This window comes from Pelecanus crispus, chromosome 8 (assembly GCF_030463565.1).
Source record: "Pelecanus crispus isolate bPelCri1 chromosome 8, bPelCri1.pri, whole genome shotgun sequence".
NCBI lineage: Eukaryota > Metazoa > Chordata > Aves > Pelecaniformes > Pelecanidae > Pelecanus > Pelecanus crispus.
The window spans coordinates 6,962,045-6,983,482 of NC_134650.1; the positions used below are offsets into that span (position 1 = coordinate 6,962,045).

Consider the following 21,438-nt stretch of genomic DNA (forward strand, 5'->3'; position numbering starts at 1 on the left):
AAGTGGCCACAACGTAATTGCTCACAGCATGACAGAGGCCACCTGCCATACAGTAGTTCTGTCTCATTGTAGTTTGCCTGAGCCTTGTCAGTGCTTGTACCTGGAATACTGATCCTTTACCCACTGGGTCAGGTGAAGCTAAGAAGGTTCATTAGCTACTTCCGATAGCTACATAGGTGGCTGTGGGCATTAAAAACCCTGAGCAAAAGTTAGATGAGAAATAAGTTTAAGGGCATTAGGCCCTAGCTTATGAATAAACTTACCTCAGCTCTACTATTAAAAATACACTTGGAAAAATATGTACAAGAGCCTATCCATAATCGGGACAAAAGGCAGTGATTGCTACATATTTAACAGTTCAAAAGTTTTGCAGGATATGTGTTGTGTTGATCATTTCCAGATCTGTTTAAGCTGCCATTCTTTCCTGGATTGGGGTTGTGTTCAGTGCTCACACAGAAGAGCACTGGTTACTTCTGTATTTTACCTGAGAAGTAACTGCCCCTCTGTTACCGGGGCACAAGTTCACATAACCCTGGGGTTGTCTCCTTGGCTCACTTCACCCAAACACTCCCTGCAGAAGCATCAGCTGCAGAGAGGTGGATTGCATGAAGAAATGTAGAGGTTAATGCATATTTAATGCTAAGTAGGGGCTTTACCTGTATCTAAACATACATTCTGCAACATCCAGGGTCAGACTGACAAAGGGAAGAGAGTAGGACCACCAAGAAAGAGGGCTGCTTCTGGTGCGTGGAGCCATTCCAGCTTCAGGGCTTAGTTCAAGATGTGCTCATAAAACACAAGGGTTCAGTCGTGATTGACTTTTAGAAATGCCTTACTTGGCTGCAACTTGTATTTAAAAAAAAAAAACTACAAAATACAAACACCCCACAGCGCGGCCTTCTGCAGGTGTCAGGGACCTCTCTGTACCTCATAGAGATTGAGTGTGGTATCGTCCTAACAACTCTACGCTACGCTCAATAAGGCCTTAGGGACCCCATGGTGAGTCCCGGTTTTGAGTCTCTCCGGTGCTGTCCTGTCAGTGAGGGAGTCAGTAACGCTCGTACTTCAGAAAGCACAGAGAGGAGAGCCAAAGCAGAAGGTGTCAGTGTCCTAGGGCAGAGCAGAACCGTGCACTCTGCAGAGCCGGGAGGACAGGGATCTTCCTCGGGGTGGCGGTACCAGCTAACAGAACTGATAGTTGTTGCCCTTGAGAAGGGGCTGGCCACTCTCCTCTTGCTCGCAGGTCCCCTCACAGCAGCCGGAGGTATCGCAACCGCTGTCTTCCTCACCAGTGGAGGGGAGGTTGGTGTAGTCCTTGAAAGCAAAAAAAAAACCAAACAAAAAACACCCCCCACCCCCGGTGTTATTTCAGTCCCTCCAAGGGTGTACGACATCATTTCTGCACCGATGACCAGCTGGGGATGCCAACTCAACACGATGACCAGCTGGGGATGCCAACTCAACACTACCGTTTGCTGCGCCCACAGGGCATGGCTAGCTGCCAGGGCAGGCATGCCTGCGCTTTTGCGGAGCTGCAGGACAGCCCGTCACCAGGCAGCGCACCTTTTGTCCAGCTGCTCGCCAAATCCAGGGCATCGGGGCAGGGCTGTGGCACTGGCAGTTGTACGGCTACCCCTATTGCCGCCCACAGAGGTTGCTGCAAAGCAGCTGTATTTCTTTGTCCAGCCTCCTTTGGTCAAGGTGGGGAATGACTTAACCCTTCAGCATGGGGAAATCTGGATGCCTCTCTGCACTTTCCACCAACACTAAACTGCTCCCATCAGTTAAACGTAAGGGATATCACCAGGAAAGTTGTCCAGGAGCTATGTTCGTGTAGGGGGAAAGCAGGCCTCCCTTCTCCTCCCCCAAAAGTCCTCACCTGCTCCTTATGCACCTCCAGTTCTTTCTGAATGAAGCAGCTGATCTGGTCGAAGGTCGGCCTCTGTGTGGGCTCCAGGCTCCAGCATGCCTGCATGATGCTGTACCTGCAGAGCCAAACAGGGACAGGGCATCTACACTGTGCTGCTGCAGAGCTGCTGGAGGGGCTGCACCCCCAGGCTCTTCCCTGCAGCACTTTGTATTTCAGGCACACAGTACTGAGCAGTCCCTTGTCCTCCTGTCTATAAAACCCGTGGTCAGTGTGTGTGCAGTGCTCCAGGGAAGGGTGAGCACAGAAATCGATAAAGCAAAGTTCTCTGATCTGTCAACAAGGGGCTTTATGCCTCCAGTACTTTTTTCTTCAAGGTTAAACTCATTCCCCTCCTGTAACCTACTCAGGTTTGTCTTCTCACAGTCCTAGGGTTAAAAGTAGCTGACTCAAAACCAAAAAAAAGTCCACCAAGTTCAGGAATGTAGACATATAACATGAGCTCTCCCATCTTCCTGTCCATAAACAAGGGAAATATTGGATGGAACATTCTAACAGACTACCCCAGGTCTTGCTTTCCTACAGGAGCAAGGAGCAGCCTGGTAGAATCCAACCTGGACCTCAAGGGCAGATGCACCTGGGGGCAGCAGGCAGACCTGTGCCCAAGGTCCCTGTGCCATCTCCCTGCCCGCCCCCAAGGAGTGGCTGCAGCCACCCTGTCACCCATCATGTGACTCGGCGCATCCTCTCACATTTCCAAGGGAGCGAAGTCGGGCCTGGCCATCTGGTATCCCTGCTTCACCATGCTGTAGAACTTGCTGTTCACCACCATGCCGGGATATGGACTTTTACCTGTGACAGTAACAGGAGCAGAGGTGGCTCTCAGATCAGAAGCTTTAACACTCCAGCCTTGTGGGGTGAGAAGAGGCAGCCTGGAGCATCGCCTGAGCCAGTGCTACTCGTTCTCAGGGAGTTCTGAGTTAGAGCAAATCATCCAGGATCCATTGTTTTTAATGGTCCCTCTGGAAGCATAACACAGTATTTTATAGCCCTGATAAAACCTAGATTTTTGTCAACCATCCTCCTTTCTTGGAAACTTTTCTGCAGAGACATGAGCGCAGTGGTAAGCCATGGAAAACAAGAGAGGTTTACAAGCTCACTTCTTTCTTACCGAGGGAGAAGATCTCCCAGAGAAGGATGCCATAAGACCACACATCGCTCTGCACTGTGTAGATGCAATCAAAGATGCTCTCTGGGGCCATCCATTTCACGGGCAGTCGGGCCTGGAAGGGCAAAGAGTCCTGCAGACTGGGACAAGCTGGCAGCTTATGCTACACGCTGTTCGTGCTCCAGCTGCACCCTACTCTTGTGCCTTCTCTTGTCCCCATTTTGATTACTTACATTGCCTTTTACAACATAGTTCGAGTCATTCATGATATCACGGGCCAGGCCGAAGTCACAAATCTTGGCTACCCGTCCATCTGACACAAGCACGTTCCTGGCTGCTAAGTCACGGTGGATGCACTGGGGAGAAGAGAGCACAACTGAGACCCAGCCAACATCCCCCAGCAGTCCCAGCTAATTCCCTACAGCCCGGGCCTGTCACCGAAACAACACTTAATAGGGGCAAAGGGAACACGTACTGCTTGAAAAGCCCCTGTAAGAGGCACTGTGTCATTTACAAGGAGTACGGGCTCTCTTTCAACCATTTCATTTGCAGTGCTAAGACAGTGTGACGTTTCATGCCACGTCTTTTAATCACTCATGGGGCCATCATGTTCCCCATGGGAGGAGGCTCAGAGCCAGGGGCTGTTGACGCTGTGCCCTCATCTCTGGAACAGTCATACGGTTACTGTCTGATACACTAAATGAGCCAGCTCTGGCAGACAGCTCAACGGCCACTTTCAGTTCCTTGTCCCTGGGGCAGCGGGGAAGCTGCCAATACAAGAAAGCTTCACATCTAAGTTCCTGACTTCATGTAAAAGCTGGGGAAAAAATGTTGAGACTAGCACGATGCACAGCCCTGGGTTCCCCCCTGTAACACTACCCTGCCATGATGGCCTGCCCAGAGCCCATGGCTCTGAAGGGAACACCGGTCACCGTGGCCCAGCATGTCTGAACCCAACAAATGGAGCACAGAGGCCCATTTCCAGCAGCAGCTTGCTTAAGCTTGGCCACCCCATCTAAAAACACCCCGAGCCTCGTGCAGACAGGTTGGCTGGTGCCCGCTGGTATGACTGGTGTTTCCCAGTTGTCCTCTTGGCACTCACGTTCTTTGATGCAAGGAATGCCATGCCCTGGGCCACCTGGCTGGAGAACTGTAGCAGGTCGGAGAGATTGAGGGGACGAAGGTCCTCCCTGGCTTCATCTTCCTCTGAGCTTTTCCCTGAAATCCAAAGCGAAGTTTTAGAGTTGCTGCAAACCTGGTGAACTGTGCAACTATGCTGTATCCTGGTTCCCTGACCAGACAGCATCATCAGAATAAAGAAATCATAAAAACACAGAAATGAGCCTTTAACTCACCCCTGGCTTGCGCAGAATCTGATGACGCTGAAGATGATGATGATGACACAGGCCTCATTTCAACATACGTTTCCAAACCCTGGCTCGAAAGGCCACTGTCACTGAGTCAGAAGGAACAGAGATGGAGACAGGCTGTTAGCAACCCTCCAGCAGTACCTTCTGCACATTCACTGAGAGAAGAAACCATATCCCTGCCTGCAGGAAGTGGCTTAGCTAGAGGCTTAAGGGCAAAGGGAGAGTCAACACTGAGGCTGATTTGGAAAGGGGACCTAGGTGCCCTATGGTATGGGGCTCCAAGTATTGCTCCCTTTTTGTCAAGGGACTACCCTTGGCTGATGGGGAGCACTCAGCCTCTTGTCCTATGAAACCCATGTGCCCAACAGTGCAGGAAGCCCAAAAGTTTTGATTCCAGATTGTGGGAGGGCAGACTGGATTGAAACCTGGATTTGTTGTGGGATATTCAACAACTGCTGTCAAGGACTTTGAAAAACTTGGAACTGTAACCAAGTCTAAACACATGCAACCCCAGTGGCTTTTACATCCTGATATTCTGCAAGTCCTTGCAGAATTTGGCCTTAACCTCTCCACAGCACAGCCGTCCACACACTTCTCCCTGCAAACACCCAGGCCCTGCATTGCTCAGCCCTGTGGCCACCAGAGCTCTGCTTTTACCTGTGGATGTATTTCTTCTCTAGGTCAACGTTTTTGTAGTCAGCAGCACTATCTAAAGAGGTGTCCAGGGCAGAATCCTGGATAATTATGGATTCAGCCTTCTTCCGCAGGAAATTCAGTAGATCTCCATAGCGACAGTACTCGGTGATGACGAGGATTGGGCCTGGGAGAGAGGCAGAAAGGGTTCATTAAGAAGTGATGTTACTGTGACCTCTCTTGAGGATTGCTTTCCCTAGGAAGGGCAGCAGATCCCACACTGCACATAAGCATGCCTGGAAATAGCCAGCCCACAGGCCCTTGCAAAGTTGTTAGGTTCAAAAAAGACTGCCAAGCTCATCAGCTATCTCTGTTGTGAGGCTGAGAGGTAACAGCCTCGCAGGAGCAGGCCACGGGAGCGGCCCATGGGGGAAGCAGGGCTGTGGGATCCTACCTCCATAGGTACATGCTCCCAGCAGGTTAACAATGTTCTCGTGGTGTCCCAAGTGACTCATGATCTTCAGCTCAGACATGAGAGCCTCCTGCTCATCTGTGTCTGCCGATGCTGCAAGGCAAGAGGAAAACGACTGTGTGAAGGAGAGAGGGAGGGACAAGGAAGAGATGGTGGGGGAGGACGGAAAAAGGTGTAGACAGAGAGATGGAACAAAAGGAGGAGACACACTCGGAGGAGACACACTCAGAGAGGAAATTCTGTCCTCTGTCTGTGCCTATCTGTGCCTCTGTCCACAAAAATGACAGCAGTGTGATTCCAGCACCCAGTACTTATCACAGAAACATCTAAAAATGTAGATGTTGCAGCCTGGGAGCACCAACACGTGGTAAACACACACTACATCCTGCCCAAAGGAGCTTGTGGGATTTCAGCCTTTGCAAGTTGCTCTGGACTTACACTTTAGCATCTTCACAGCCACTTTGAGGGCCGAATCTTCTTTGCCTAGCCCAAAAGCAGTGGCTTCTACCACTTTTCCAAAGGCTCCTGCTCCAAGAGTTTTTCCTGCAGAGGGGGGAAAAAAAAAATGTGCTTATAAGATGCTTTATAGAAAGTGTTTGAGCAGTTGTCCTGCACATAGTGTTGAGGAGGATGCCTGGCAGGTGGGGTTTCCTGATAAGCCCAGACAAGATGACACATCCCTTAGTCAAGAGCTGGTTAACATCTGAGGGGAACTCTACTGAGAGCAATGAAGTTATGAAAGAGGCCATGTCCAAACACGGGCTCACCAGTCTATGCATTAGGAATGACCCCAGATGCAAGAGGAGGGATGTGATCCTCTCAACCTTCCTTGGAGCAATAGAAGGCTGGAGGGAGGTTGTACCCTAGCATTTGCCACCCTGTGTGCAAGAGGGCAGCAAGGCCTTGTTAAGGATGTTGCTATAATGTCTGGATGCAGCTTTGGATGTTGCCCAGTTGCTTTGGCTCTGTCCTTGGAGCATTTCAGCTCTGTGGCGACCTGCATGCCACCAGGCAAGCAGCAAGGAAGGTTTCTTACCAAACTGGAGGTTATTCCTGGGAAACTCCCATTTTTCATTGTATGGCAGCTGAGTAGGATCAATGAAGATGTAGTTATTCCCTTCACAGGCCTCAATGATCTTCCACCGCACCTGGTACTTGGGTTTCTGTAAGGAAGAAACTCAGTTATTCAGTGTTCCTCAAGTCCTGAGGGTTCCCCAGTCCCAGCATGCACTCTAGCTCCCACCCGGCAGGCACAGAGGGAAGACTTAGGGTTCAGTCCATCAAGTATTTCTTGCTTTGAACCTGCACTGAGTGAGAGGGGCTTTGTCTGGACAGCCTGGCTCCTCTGCTGTTACAAAGTCCCCCCTGAGTCATCACCCATGACTGAGGGAGGCTCTCTTGCCTCTTTCACTTAAAGTAGCCCGTTGCCCTCACGTGGTATGGCAGAGCTCAGAGAGCCAGCATGTCCCACCAGACCAGTGGCTGAGCTGTGCCCAGCTGGTACCAGATGAAGGTGTCCTGCTGCATCTCCTTCCTTGGTACCCTGGGTTGCTGAGCACAGCCGAAAGCTGGAGCTGGCCCAGCCCCGCTTCCCTTACAGAGGAAAAAAGAAATGGAGAAAGAGAAGTAAGAATTTCTTCTCTTTTCCATGAATCTCATGGCAAAAGTAACCAGGCAAGGACAGAGAGAAGCAGTGCTGGAGCCAATGGGCAGAGGCAGTTGCCAGCTTGTGCTGGGGGTTGTCATTCATGTTGAGAGGGCTAGGGAGCCAGGCTGGAGGCACAAATACAGAGAAAGGCAGTGAAATAGCTTGGTATGAGAATACTGTGTACGGGCTTTGCTCCTGTACAAGGAGACAGGCAAGGACCTGCAACCATAGTGGCAAAGGTGGTTGGAGGTCCATCAAGACAGACACAGGGAAGCATGAGTGAAGTGACCATGGCTGTGATGAATCACTTCATGTCCCAGCTACTGGGAGGTGTGTGCTGAAATGCTTCTCCTCACCACTTCCCCTGGATAGTTTGCAGAGAAGGATGCAGCGTATGGGTAGATGCTCAAAGCTAGGTTAGCAGAGGCATGAGGGACCATAACTGAGGCAAACAGATCTGCAGTTTTGATGCAAAGCATCTGTTTTTTTCTCCCCCACAGTGCTGCTTTTTTCTTTGCTTAAGAGTTGAACATCCATGCCCATGCATGCTGTTGAAAAAGGTCCCAACAGGATGCTCCAAGCAGCACAGTTTCTGGTGGAGGTCTCCCATAAAGCATGTCACATGCACTCAGTTTATTTGCTGTTGTCTGCTCCCAGAGGGTGAGCATTGCTGCTTTCTGCTCCACGATTGACCTAGCACTGCAGCAATCAGCCATGGCTCAAGAAGCCCATGGCTGAGATAGGTAAGATTATTTATAAACACGTCCTGCTTCTCTTGGGCTTGCAAGGCCTTCCTAAAAGCTATTTCTTCAGAGCTGTGCTTACACATCCATCCATCCATCCCTACCTCCCTCTCTCTCTCTCTTTTTGGCCAGTAGTCCAGATACACAGAGAGCTCTGCCTGCAAAGCTGTAGGTGCTTGTTTGGGAGAGGGCACTGCTGGATCTTCTGACAACCAGCACCAGAACTTTGCTGCAAAATTTGCAGCCTTGATGGGCTGTCAAAAGAAGGTGCCAAAAAGGAGAGCCAAAACCCAGGAGATTCTCACCCACTGATGAAGCAGGGGTGGCTATTGGTTGGTACAGTTTATGGAAACAACAGAGCAGGAATCCAAATGCTGAAAATGAGTCTTGCAGAGAAAATGGGGCAAGTTCTTGTATAAAAATAGTGACCAAGTCTTCCTGGAGACAAACGCCTTCTAACATCATCCTGTTTCCCCGTAAAGACAGCTTTTTATAAAGCAGGGACAAGAATAAAAAGTAGATGCAAGTTTCAAACCACTTTTTTTTCCTCCTTAATTCACTCCATGGATTCATGGTGACCAGAGCAAAACCAGCTGCAATTGACACACAGAGCGAGCAGCTTTGTCTAGCACCAAGGAGTATCCACATTGACCTCTGGGTTACAAGACTGAGGGACCAGGGTGGGAGAGGTCTTAACACACTGGGTTTGGTGCATGAGCCTTGCTCTGCAGCAGGAAACTCCTGGGGGCAGTTGGGGGGCAGTGGAGATGACGGAGGTAGCTTGCCTGGTACCTCCAAGCTGAATGCCCCCTGCCTGTGGCTGCCAGCAGAGGCAGTGTGGTCTCTGAGGCTGGGCAGGCCTTGAGGCCCTTGCTATGCAACAGCGAATCTGACCTGGTTGTACTTGTAGAGGAGGAAGAGCAGTAGGAGGAGCAGCAGGATTGATGTGCCTATGCAGGTGGAGAGAATGGGGCTGAAGAGCTTGTTTGGAGGGGCCATGACACTTCCTGGAAGAGCAAAAAAAAACCAGGGATGAGTAAAACACTGCTGTTTCAATCCCATCTCTGGGCTCATTTTGCTCAGCTGTTCACTTAGGTTTCCCCTGTATGCAACACAACCCAGCTCTGGCCTCAGGGACAGCCAGAAGAGCTGCTGGGAACTGAGGGAATTTCCTGATGCCAAAATCAAGGCTGCAATGGTTCGCCCCGTGCACCCCAATTGCCACACAAAGAGCACCAGGTGCAGGTCAGACTGACTGGGGACCAAGATCTGTGCAGCAAGAACAGGCCCATCAAAAGATGAAACCCCTGGACTCCAGTGGGCTGAGCAACAGCTGGCTGCGCTGCACCCTGGAGCTAGGTCCTGTAGTTGTAAAGTGTTCGTGGCATTGCTCAACCTTTGGCACCTGGCTATGCCCATCCAGCAGTTCCCATGCTGCTCCTAGGACTGGCAAACACCAAAGCCTCCCACCTCCTGTGAAGATACGGGGCTTGTGGAATCTACTCCACCTCTATTCCAAGACAGTAGGGATATACGTATAGGAAGGTGGGCCCCTCAAAGCCCCTACATTCTCCCCCACTCTGCCAAGCTACCAGTTTGTATCTTACTGGTGATGGTGAGCGAGTGAAACATGTCAGAAGCGTTCCCCTCTCTGTTAATGGCCACACAGCAAAAGGTGAAATTGGCACCCAGCTCCTGGAACGGGACAACGCTCTCCACCTCCACCTCTTGGAAGGGCAACATGTTCACCACCTGGGGACTGGAGTCGTTCAGTAGCAACCTATAGTCCTCGTTGTATCTGCAGAGACACCAAGCAGAAGAGAATGAGTGTTCCTCTGCAGCACAGTTGCTCGTAAGTGAATTGGTGCCTGTATCAGACTGGAGAGGAGACACTGGGAATTAGGGTTGCAGCTCTGTGAGACATGTTACTCACTGCCCAGTTAAAAGACCTCTCCCTGAACATCAAAGCTGTGTATAGGCAGAGCCTTAACTGCCTTTATGTGGCTAGAGCTGTGGCAGCAGTTTCCTCCCTGGGGCTGGTACTAAGACACAACTACCCCTGTCCAGGCAGCTTCAGTTTCCCCCCATCACACTGTAGCTCAGTAAGCCTGTGCTCTGCGGAGCCTCAGACCTGTGGAGGTCCCAGAAAGATGACTTGGACCAGCCAGGAGGTAGCTCTACAGCAACCTACACTGGGGCACTTCTCCAAGGGATCCACATGTTCCTCAGAAAAGCACTGGAAAAACATGAATCACAGGTGGCTGAACTCTTCAAGCTTGAGACTTTAGGAATAGTACCTGTCCTCTCTCCTCAGACAGTCCCCAAGAACCTCTTTTTTTAGCAGGGCAACATCCCTGTTGCTGTTACTGAACAGGCTCTGCTATATCGCCTGCAAGCAAGCCCACATGGTGCTGCTCAGCAAATGCCAGCATAGCAAGGGCAAGTGCACAGCTTGGAGGTGCTCAGTCTCTTGGGCATCTCTTACCTGTCAGAGTGAATGGGGCAGTGGTACCACTCAATGCGTGGGGCAGGGTAGCCGATGGCCATGCACTGAAGGATGCTGGAGTCATTGGCTGGCACCTTGATTTTGCAGACCCTTGGAGGAGCTGTTGGGGAAGGCAGATAAACAGTGGATGCTATGACCAGAGGAAGAGCACATTCCCTGTGCTCTGATTTACTTTCCATGTGTGCAACAATAAAACACCAGGAACTCCTCTGCTACACATAGGTTTGGGCTGGGTCCCAGATGCAGTCTGGCTGTGTGTCTTGTGGGCACTGGGCTGGAAGCACCCTGGTACCCCCCCCACTCGCTGCCAGCTGGGCAGCGGCAGCCCCAGGGGAAGCAGGGTGAAAGAACGGGCAATGCCAAGCACTTACATTTCACAGAGATACTGAAGGTGACTGATGCATTGGTCTCATTGTTGAGGGCATGAAATGTATAGAGACCTCCCTCTCCTTCCTGCAGGCGGTCCAGGAGGAGCGTGTTGTTATACCTGCTCACAAAGGGAGAGTAACCACCATGAGGAAAGCTGTGCTGAGGAAACTCAAGCACTCACACAGTCTTTGCTCAGCGAGATGTTGCTGCTTCCTGTGCCCTGGAGTGGGTGAACACTTCCCAGCACTAATCCCAGCACATGAGGGGAATCTGCTACTTTTCTTCAGGGGAAGCAGGGAGCGTCTGATCTTCCTTAGAGGAAAGACTTTTGCCATCAAGTGCACAGCACTTCTGAAAGGCTGCAGGTGAGTGAATGCTCAGTAACAAAGGAGAGTTTAACATCTAAATCATTGCCTTTAAAGGGCTAGAGGATGCTGGTCCTCCTGCCTTTGACAGAATGAGTTATTCCTCCCACTTCTTATTCCATCAAGTCATGGTCCCTAGTGCCCATTCCCCTCTGCCCCCAGCCCATTTCTCACATCCCAATACAAGAAAGAGTTCGCCCTAAAGCCATCACACTTGCTGAGTGGCACAGTTCCTCTTGTAGATTATTTTGGGTTTCTAAAAAAATGAAAGGGGAATTGCCAAAACTCCCCACCAAATGGAATGATTCTCTTTCTTTCAGTCTCCTTTTGGCCTCAGTTGGCTGTAGGCTTTGGAAGAGCAGGACTGTGCCTTCCATAAGGTCTTATCCACATAATAACGTTTCTGGCTTCTCTTGACATAAGGCATACAGTGCTGCTCGGTACGTATACTCTCCAGACCACAGAGAATAGGACAGGTCTGAGGAATAGTGAGGGAATTCAGGTTTTTTACACTGTTCATCCACTCCTGCAACTTTTTCCTGCAAGGAGAGTGTGAACTTGAACCAGTGTGAACCAGGCCACAAACATGATAGTGACTTCCACGAGGTTTTCTAAAGAGAAGTCTGCCAAGTTAGACAAAGGTGGTGTCCTCCTTCACCTGATCAGACTTGCTCACTGTGGTTTGCTAATAATACTGGAAAGAGAAGACAGAAAGGCAGAACAATTCCCCTCTTTTACACCAGAGAGTTTTCTGTGAGCCAGTAGCATGGGGCCTGCCTGTCTCACAAGGAAAGCATTGTTGGAAACATGCCATGGCCAGTGTAGAAGAGAGAGCACATACCAGTTGTTTCTAGAGATCATTTGGCTCTTGAATGTGGCACTCCCAGAGTTCTTCAAGGGGTTCGTGTGCTCCCAGCCCCAGTGGAGAAGTTCTGGGTAAGCCTCAATGTGGATCTGCAGCTCCAGACTGTCTCCCAATGCAACCTCCTGGCTGGTAGCTTGCACCGGGGTCAGGAACACATAACCTCTCTCTGCAGGATGGAGGAGAGCATGACCATCAGCATGCATGTCCAGAGACCTGAAACAAGCTTATACCAGCTTCACAAATGGACCATTATTGGAAAGGGCAGCTAGGAGACTGTAGGAGGGAATGAGGCATTACACAGATTATGTTGCCAAAAGAGTACTTTTAAGTTGCTTCTCTGTCATGGCAGCTTGGATTATATTCTGCCTGAGGAGAGCTAGAAAATCTTAGTGAACTTTCATGGGGAAAGAGGTTTTACATGCCATATCCTAATAAGTGATGAGGCTAAAACTGGATGTCCTGATTGTCCATAGAAGAAAGGCCCCTTAGCTAAACTCCTGGCTTCTCACTCAGAAACAACTTGGACCAAGCCCTCTTTCTGAGCCATGGTATGCAGCAGCTTTGGGTCGTCAACCAACCCCAGTCTATGAGCCGTGAGGATGAATTTTCTGTCACAAGATACAAACAAGTGTATAATAGATCTCAATCCTCTTATGTGGATCTGTTACTGGAAGAGACAAAGATCTATATTCTGCTCATGTGACTTGCCCTTCCTTCTAGCCAGCCTTTCCTGGTCTTCAGCATAATGTTGACCCATTCTTTTTTTTGTTTTAAAGCTGTTTATAAACACACAGAAACTGAGAAGAGCTTTCCAATTTTTCATCCAGAAACCAAAAAATGTCCTCCTACCCCTCAAGACATGAAGGGAACACCAGTTCCTTTCCTAGCAGCTCCACAGTTCTCATGTGAGCCTTCAGGCACAAGCAAGAATGTTTCCAACAACAAAACTAGCAACAGGGTGGAGGCAGAAGTGGCAAATACTCAAGGCTAGGTGTGATTCAGCCTACACCTTCCTGGTGTTTCGGGGAAGCACTCACCTACTACCTGAAGCATTGTCGAGGCATTCCTGAATCCTGCTGAATTGTTAGCTATACAAGTGTATTTCCCACTGTCTTCCATAGTCACCGCTGGAATGGACAGGATGCTGCTGATGAAGTAGTTGTCATTTTCAAAGCTAGGGTTGTTAGTTATCCTGACCTGTCAGGCAGGGAGGGAACATCAGGCACTTTCTTGGAAAGGCAGAGGATGGAACTGAGTATTTATGACAAATGTACCCACCCCCTCCTGTTCTGGGCTACTGAACTTTTTTACAGAGTCCCTGTCACTGAAAGCCATCTGTGTGGAGACCAAGAGGCATATTAAACCTAAGTACTCAGGACAGATATTCCACAGCAGTTAAGGTTATAGCTGTTGTCAGCCTTCTGACTACAAGTTGGCCTTACATTGTGTAATCCAAACATATCTTGTATGTTATTTCAACTCCTTAAAGAACACATCAGATATAATAAGGACTTCTAGCAAACCTTATCTAACCACCTAGCAGTTAAAAGTCAGCACAACAGAGATTTTGAAATGCATTCCCTTTCTTCACCCATATCTTTTCTCTGGGGAACTGTGTGTCCTGAACATGTTTCTTGCTTTATAAGCCCTGGCAGGGCTGGGTGGAAAAATGTTGCCTTAGTAGGTACTGTGGCTCCTGCTCAATGAACTCAGCTGAAACAACATCCTTTCTCTCTTGCAGCAAGATCCTGACAATGGGCAGGTGTTTCTTATCCCTGTGTCATCCCAAGGAAAGGATGGCCGTATTCAGATTTCTACACCTTGTCTGAATAGCTGCTTTGGTTGGGCAGTGCAAGGCTTTGCTGCAGGTGAATTGGGTCTGGACAGTTCTTACCAGTTTCATGCCTCCCAGTTTCCAGGAAAGCCCTATACCCCCTTGAAGCTGCACAACTTACGCTCTTTGCGGCTGTCACCCACATGATGTCATACTTGTGGGAAGGAGCAACTACTGTGCAAGTGACTTTGAAAGGTTCGCCCACAATTCGCACATGGTCTATAGGATCCATCTTCACTGATACAGGCTTCTCCAGTGCTACACAAAGGCAAGCAGGGAAAGATTCAACGTCAGCTGGCTCAGTGACCCCATGCGCTTTGGAGACTCCCCAAGGCCTGGCTACCTTCTCCTTTCCATCCTCTTCAGTCTCTTTACCCCTGGATTTCTCCTTCCCTAGGGATCACCACTCATTTTTGTGTACAGGTCAGGGAGAGCACAGCAGTCAGCACTGTGGGTTGAAAGGGAAGGGCAACCTTCTGCCATGGTTACGTCCTGAGCATCAGGGCCTGAGGACTTACAGGACACGGGGAGACAGGTGGGCTTTTTTCCTCTGTTCTTTGATAGTGCCTGCAAAGATGTGAATGCTGCTGAACTGATGGATACGCACCTGAAGGAGCCAATTTGCCAGAATCTGATGGAATTTTGCCTCCATTAAATACCCTTTAAATATTGCAGGTGCAGAAGGTCTTTCCTACTACTGGCGAGGAGCTTTTCCTTAACTATCTACTGTGGCCAGCTTGGCTATTGCCATCTCCCTGAGGACCGCAGCAACCCCAGTCCTTTACCTTCTTCCACAATCAGCTTTATTCTTGATGACTTCTCTATTTTTCCATTTATCGCTGCTTGGCATCGGTAAAAGCCCTTCTGCTTGCTTTGCACATTGTATATTGTTATTCCTTTCTCAAGACTGAAAGAATAATTGGTCCCACGTGGGAGATGAGAGGTGCTATCCATTATCAGAGTCACTCTGGATCCGTACTCAGGGGCCGTGATGAGACAGGGGAGCTCAGCATTACCACCTTTGTTCACGAAGATCCGGAAAGTTGGGGTGTACCACACATTATTGGGATCTGCGGAGGAGACAAGGTAGGCCAGAGAACCAGATCAGAAAATCCATTGAAGCTGAGAAACACATTCCAGCAAAGGCAAGTCTCCAGCATTGCTGCCCAGTGGGAGTTCAATGCTGGGGCAGCCCTGCTCAACGCCTGCCTGACTCAGCCTCCAAAAACTCACAAGACAAGCCCAATTCCAGCTAAGGCATTTGAGGAGAGCACAGCAATCAACTCACAAATGTATATAGGCAAGAGAGACTGAGAAGTATGTTTACCTCTAAACTTTTCACCACAGTGTTAGTCTTATTTATCAGACCTCCAGCTTCCCTGTCCAGGACAGTATCTCTGGTACAAGGGAAGGGGTGAACTCAAGTGGTGGAGCTACCACAGCATAACTTCTTCTGGGGTAAAAGAATATTTGGGGTTCGGGTCATGTTGTGAGGATGTGATTCATGTGACTGTCCCTTATCTGGGGTACTGGCAATACAGTTCTCCAATTTCCAGATCTCACTGCTCATTATGACACCAAACAGACTTTCATCCCTGTTTTTTCAGGAATGGAAGTCAAGGTAAATGGATTGAGAGGTCCAGGCTGTTCACAGATATGCATGAGATGTAGATGCTCTGTACTCTACCCCAGTGCTTCAGCCATGGGCCCCATTGTATGGGGGCTTACCTGGTTGTGGGTGAGCCACTGCCCCAGTAGGAGCCTGCACTGCTCCCCCAAACACGCACACATCCACAGCCATAGAGAGGCTGTGCTCCCTGAAAGGAGGCCGTTCTGCAAGCATATGTGGGAAGAGGGAAGCATGGTTACCTCGCACAAACAGATGCACAGTTGCAACGCCCTTGTCACTGCTGTTGACATAAGCACATTTATAGGTGCTTGTATTCATGTAAGTGGCCTGGGGAATACTGAGCGTGCTGCTGTTGTGGTTGCTGAATGTATGCTTTTGGTTCTTCCATTCAACTTCAGACTCTCCTGAGCAGTGCAAGATGACTGGATCACCCGTGTTGACGACCAGAGCAGGGAGGTCAGGGCTGATCACTGGGGATGCCAAGCCTACAAAGGAAAAAGAGACAGAGTGAGGATGCAAAAATGATCCCTAATGATGCTCTGTTGGAGTTTGGTAGCTCAGCATCAGGAAGAGGCTGGGCTTGGGATTCTAACTGGCTTATTGGCTTGTGTCACTCTGGTCATTCTCCATCCCACAGAGATATGGCCTGATACTTCAAGGAATGAATTTCAGAGAAGAGAGAAAAGCCCACATGTGAACATTTAGAGTGCTGGGACAGAAAAAACAATCATCTGGAGCTGATTAGGCTAGATTCTAGCTTGGAAAATATTCCTGTTGGGTTTTGCCTCTTCTTGCAACAGTTTTCCTCTTGTGGCAGAGCTGGAGCTACTGTATGAACTTGGTTAGCCTGTAACACCATTTGGTAAAGTTTAAGCCACATCTAGTGTATGGGGCTCTCTTTGTTGCATTGGTGCTGTGATGAGCTAGAACAGACCTGGAAAGCTTCTGCAGAGCAGGTCAGTGCATGCGTTTTAGGAAGACTGGCTTTTTGGTTGCTGGGCAGTGGATTCTGAAGAACATCTACTTATGCCTTATCATAGAGTCAAACAGCATGCTTTCCTCACAGATACCATCAAAACATTATGAAGTGAATCAGCATCATTATTCATATTCAGGGGTGGGAAATGGAGGCACAGAAAAGCTAAGCGGCTCATGAAAGCCCATAGCTGCAGCTGTATATACAGCACACCAGGCTGTGCTTACACTGGTATTGCAACTCAGATGGATTTCTGATGTCATCTCTACTTTGAAGATGGCTTCTCTGCTGGCTGAATAAAGGGGAACCAGGGTCCCACTCCAGCCCTTAGTGTCAGAGGGAAATATTTTTTCCCTGTTTTGCCACATCAGCGAGTTCTTTGAGTCACCACCTATATTTAGGGTGGGGGGAAGTGAGAAATGAATCAGTGCTGCAGGGCTAGGGAAGAAGTGGTACTGCCACCCCCACGCCAGGCCTTCGGGGAGAACAGGAAACACATTGCAAATGGCTATCTGTGCTCAGGGGGCTCTGTGCCCCACTCCGACCCCTGTCCAGGGCTATTCTCCCACTTCTGCTTTCCTTCCTGGTCTAACCCATCCTCATATCTTAAAGGGACAACACACCCAGGTTCAAATAATTGGAAGTAGAAAGGTAGCTGCCCAACTTATCAATTCCTTGCTCTTTGTAGAGGAGGTCACTGTGGGCAGTGGTCCTCTCGGGTGGTGGCAGCAGAAACAACGGCTGAGTTTGGTCTTGTGATGCCTCAAACTCTGCAGCAGACTGCTCTGGACTCACAGGAGCCCTTTAGTTGAAAGATTTTTGTCCAAATGAACTTAAAACTCCTAACTCATTGGGAAGCAGGAGAGTGCAAGGCACCCTATAATGGCACCATTAGTCCAGCCGCACTTGCATATCCATCAGGGGAAAGGGGAGTAGTGGCCAGATGTTACAGCCCTTGTTGCAGGGAAGAAAGAAGAGAAGGCTGCTTATGGTCATGGGTAGCAAAGACAGCTTAAAGCAAATCTGTTCCCAGGTGCTGCCTTGGACACTGTCCCTGTAACACAGCCAGTAGAAGCAGCATGCACCCATCCTCATCCACCCCTGCTCACAGCTCATTTGGTGAGGCAGACTGTGTCCAAGGTACAAATGTGTGTCTGTGCTACCAGCTGTGCTCAGGGCTGTAACACCAGAGCCTGTCCATCAGAGCTCAAAGAGCATCATTTAAGCACTCTCAGGCTGATGACTCTCTCCATGCAACAAAGGGTCAAGAATATGAGACTTAAGGCCCTGGAGAGTATTGCTGGTGCGTGACAACAATCCAGTTGCCTGGGAGAAACCCAAACAAGGCCTGGATCAAATTCACTGGCCCTAGGGAAAGAAGCAGAGGACAGGGAGCTTCAGACCATGGAATATTTGACAGTTTATCTCCCTTTTTCGGGTTTGGTTTTGGTTTTTTTTTTTTTGATGCTTTGTCTTTCTGTGGAAACAGGAAAAGTCTCATTTATTCCAAGAGCAAAGAAAAACATCCCAGAATCCTTTGCAAAGCAACATTTTCTGCATACGGAAAATATGTACGATGTTCCTCCCTCTTTGCTAAACTGTGTTTTCTAGCAGGGCTTAACACATTTCTGTTGCTTTTACTCTCTGTCTCTGGATGTTTTTCCCCTCACCTACTCTCTGCTTTAGCTATCCCTCCACAGCCAGGGCTTCGGCACCATTTAATGGCAGAGCCAAGCTCTTTGACTCAGAGCTGCATTCAAACTGGCTCAGGGAAAGACCATATTGTAACTGGTCCTTGGTTCAGCCACAGAGGGGAGGACAAGAGTCATATCACACCTTGTTGTCATCAACCTCCACTTACTACTGGGACGCTATGGCCACAAAAGGCTCGGGGTAGGTGCTCTCCATAACACTGAAGTGGCAGCCAGCAGCCTTCAGGCTATCACTGGAGGCTCCTGTCAATGGCACAACCACCACACAAGTGGAGTGAGGACAGACAGGGCAGAGACATTAAGTGCAGGACAATGCCAGGTGAAGGCCACCCAAGTGTCCACTCCTTCGTGTGTGCCAGGGCATGAGTCAGACCAGCAGGTCCTTTTCCAGAATGGGGAAGCAGGGCTGCTGGGGGAGCTTTCTCCCTGCTGACCAGCATGCAATCTTGCACGAAGCCCAAGGGATGTCTCTCTGCTGCTCTCCAGCAGCTTCCGCAGCATTGCTGGTAACTGCTGGCCAAAGGTTTTACCACACTTGGGTTGTGCAACCATGACCTCTAGTTACAGCTGCAGGCTCTGTCCCTGCCTCTCCCATGCCAGCCAAAACATTACTTTCCTCTGCTGATGGTTTGGAAATGGTGAGGAAGGAAGAGCGAGGGCTGGTGAGACAGAGAAGCTCAAGAACCTTACCACAGAAGCCAGTCATCAGGACCTTGACTTGGTCCTGGAGGATAACTAGGATAAGGTCCAGCCCTGGGAGGGACCTATACCAGGCCTGAGCTCTCCTTATTCCCTCCTCAGTGATGGGAGGGAAAAGATTTGTTTCTGAGGACACCTTCCCCAGAGTTACCTATAGTATCCAGGGGCAGGGGATGGGGAAAAGGGTGCTTATCACATCTCTGCCTGGGAGTTCTACCTCAGAGGTTTAGATGCATCCACAACAAGAAAAGCAGAAGAAACCCCAGGAAGACTTCTCAAGGTGGCCAAGGACACACACATGAACTGATCAGGTTTCAAGTCCTTCTTCTGCTTGATCTGAAGCTGGGATTTGATCCTGACACTCCCCCAGCAAAAGCCCAGATCACAATGGTCATACCTCATCAGCCCTGGGTACTCTCAGAAGATTCACTTGCAGTCCAAGAGGTAGGAGAAGGAAGTCAGGCTTGGGCTCCAGCTTGAGGCATTATTGCTTTGGACAACCCTGGCATGCTGCAGCTTTGTGCTGCAGATGACCAACAGTGATGGTACTCAGACAAATGTGTTTCTAACACCCTGATATGGCAGACAGTGTCTGATGAGGATGCCACAGCTGGTGACCTGCATTGCCCAGTGCCTCAAGGAACCTTCGGAGAGATCCTGACAGATATTATAATATCTCACAAGTCTATGTCACACCTGCCTAGTCCCTATTATCTTAAACAGAAGGAATTAAAAACACTGCAGCCTTCAAAACCCAGTTCCCAGAACAGCAGACCTGGAAAAAGCCTGCTCAACATGTCAAAGGTGTGACTTTAAGTGAAACACCATACAGTGCAACAGCAAGCAGGATGCAAATTTCCTGGGCTAAAAATATGAACACAGCAGTGGCTCAAGAGGGATACACTGCCTCCCTGTTACATGCTGAATGCTTCCCCCCTAGATTGCCCCTTCCAGGGGGGACTTCCCACCATAGTCTCATCGTGTGGGGAGCAAGCTCAAAAGGACAATGAAGGAAAGTGTCACACAGGATCCGAGAGGCTGCTAGCACTTGAGATGCAAGATTAGTAATACTGGTTTCTGTCTAGTTGCAAACCTCAAAACAGGCTTAGCAACTCTTTCTTGAGGTTGATGGGTTATTGCCTCTTGGCCATCTCTGCAGCCTCAAAAACCAGGCATATTCACCTTTCCCTTCTTGGCTGCTCAAGTTCTGTTTCCATCACGAGGTCTAACACCTGGCCCTACAACCCTGTTGTGCATGCCAGCACCACCAGAAAACAGCAATCCTCAGATGTTTCCAGCCAGGCATAAGGTACATGGGAAGGTGCTGATGCAGCTAACTTCCCCAACTCTTTCACCTGCAGGCCGAGCATCCCCAGCTCTTGCTCCATTTGCGCAAAGGGTTATTTTGGAGACAGCTTCCCTCAGGACGCACTTTCTGCTGAATCTCTTCTTCCTCCTAACCCCCACCCAGACCCAAACAGCAGGAAGTTTCCCTTTCCTATGTCCCTGCTGCTGAGGCTCTTCCTGTGCTACATGCACCTTTCCATAGCCCTTGGCCTTATCCTGGTAGTGCTGCAGGCAGCCAACAGCTAGCCCTCAGCACAGCTGGCTCCAGAGTCAACAAAGACCAGCAACACACCCTCTTTCCACCACTGTCCTACCTCTGTAATGACAGCCAGTTCTGGGTGGTCTTCAGGAAGCTGCTACAGCCAAGTCTGCACTAAAAGCCAAGCTGGTCTCTCTTCCCTGCTGTGCCATGGAGCAGACATGTTCTCTTGCCTGCTCCTTGAACCTGCCCATGCTCCTTGAACCTGCCCACAGCAGCAGTGGCTGCCTCATGAAACAGCCACCAGAAGCAGGGACCATCCCAGCCCACAACAGGCTTTTGGTAGACACAATTGGGAGCCCGGCTTCACCCTCCACCACCAGGAGCCAAGTACCCATTAGTCCAATTTCAGCGTTGCCCTGTCCCCAGCCCCACCAAGGCTGGCACCCTTCCTCACCTCAGGAGGGATAAAGCACTCACACCACTCACCCAGAAAACCCTCACCACATCCCAAACCTGCCCCAGAGTGGCACGGAGACACCGTAGGGCTTTGGTGGACCTACCGTGCCAGATGTCAGCTGCAGTGAACAGCAGGAGGAGAGCAGGACCCATGTCCCCAGGGACCGCGGTGCCCCCAGCGTGGAGCAGGGACGCGGCTGAAGGATCCGCTCAAGCAGTGGGCGCCTCTCCTCGCGGGCACTGCCCCCAGTGCTCCCTTGGCAGGAGCTTCTCCTTTCTGAGCTGACCACAAGTCAAGAAATTCCCTTTTTTTTGTTTGTTTTTGAAATGGGAGGGGAAGAAAAAAAAAAAAAGTGATGCTTTGAGACATCATTGGTGACAAACCCCCTTGGTAGAGGTGGGGCCATGTATGCACCCTGCTGCAGGCCCCCCCCACCCCACTGTTGGGGCCACCCTCAGGAAGGGGTTCAGCCCCAGACCACTCCCCAGGGCTGGCAGGGGCCAGTGCATCATGCCAGGGCCCAGGACAATCCCAATGTGCCCTGGCTACTGCCACCCAAACCCTCAGGGACTTCT

General features: G+C 49.9%; 1 protein-coding gene across 1 annotated transcript; it reads right to left on the reverse strand.

Moving 5' to 3' along the window:
• Window positions 1–1,168: 1,168 nt before the first annotated feature.
• Window positions 1,169–21,018, reverse strand: CSF1R (colony stimulating factor 1 receptor). The gene is made up of 21 exons (XM_009489499.2): window positions 20,967–21,018; window positions 15,710–15,955; window positions 14,626–14,910; window positions 13,962–14,098; window positions 13,044–13,203; window positions 11,983–12,172; window positions 10,779–10,894; window positions 10,387–10,507; window positions 9,509–9,699; window positions 8,796–8,908; window positions 6,547–6,673; window positions 5,949–6,053; window positions 5,493–5,603; window positions 5,063–5,225; window positions 4,391–4,491; window positions 4,138–4,253; window positions 3,269–3,391; window positions 3,039–3,150; window positions 2,620–2,719; window positions 1,880–1,985; window positions 1,169–1,314 (listed from the first exon to the last, which is right to left on the reverse strand). Exons 1-21 carry the CDS (start codon window positions 21,013–21,015, stop codon window positions 1,183–1,185), a joined length of 2,904 nt encoding a protein of 967 aa, XP_009487774.2. The 5' UTR covers window positions 21,016–21,018; the 3' UTR covers window positions 1,169–1,182.
• Between the last annotated feature and the right edge of the window lie 420 nt (window positions 21,019–21,438).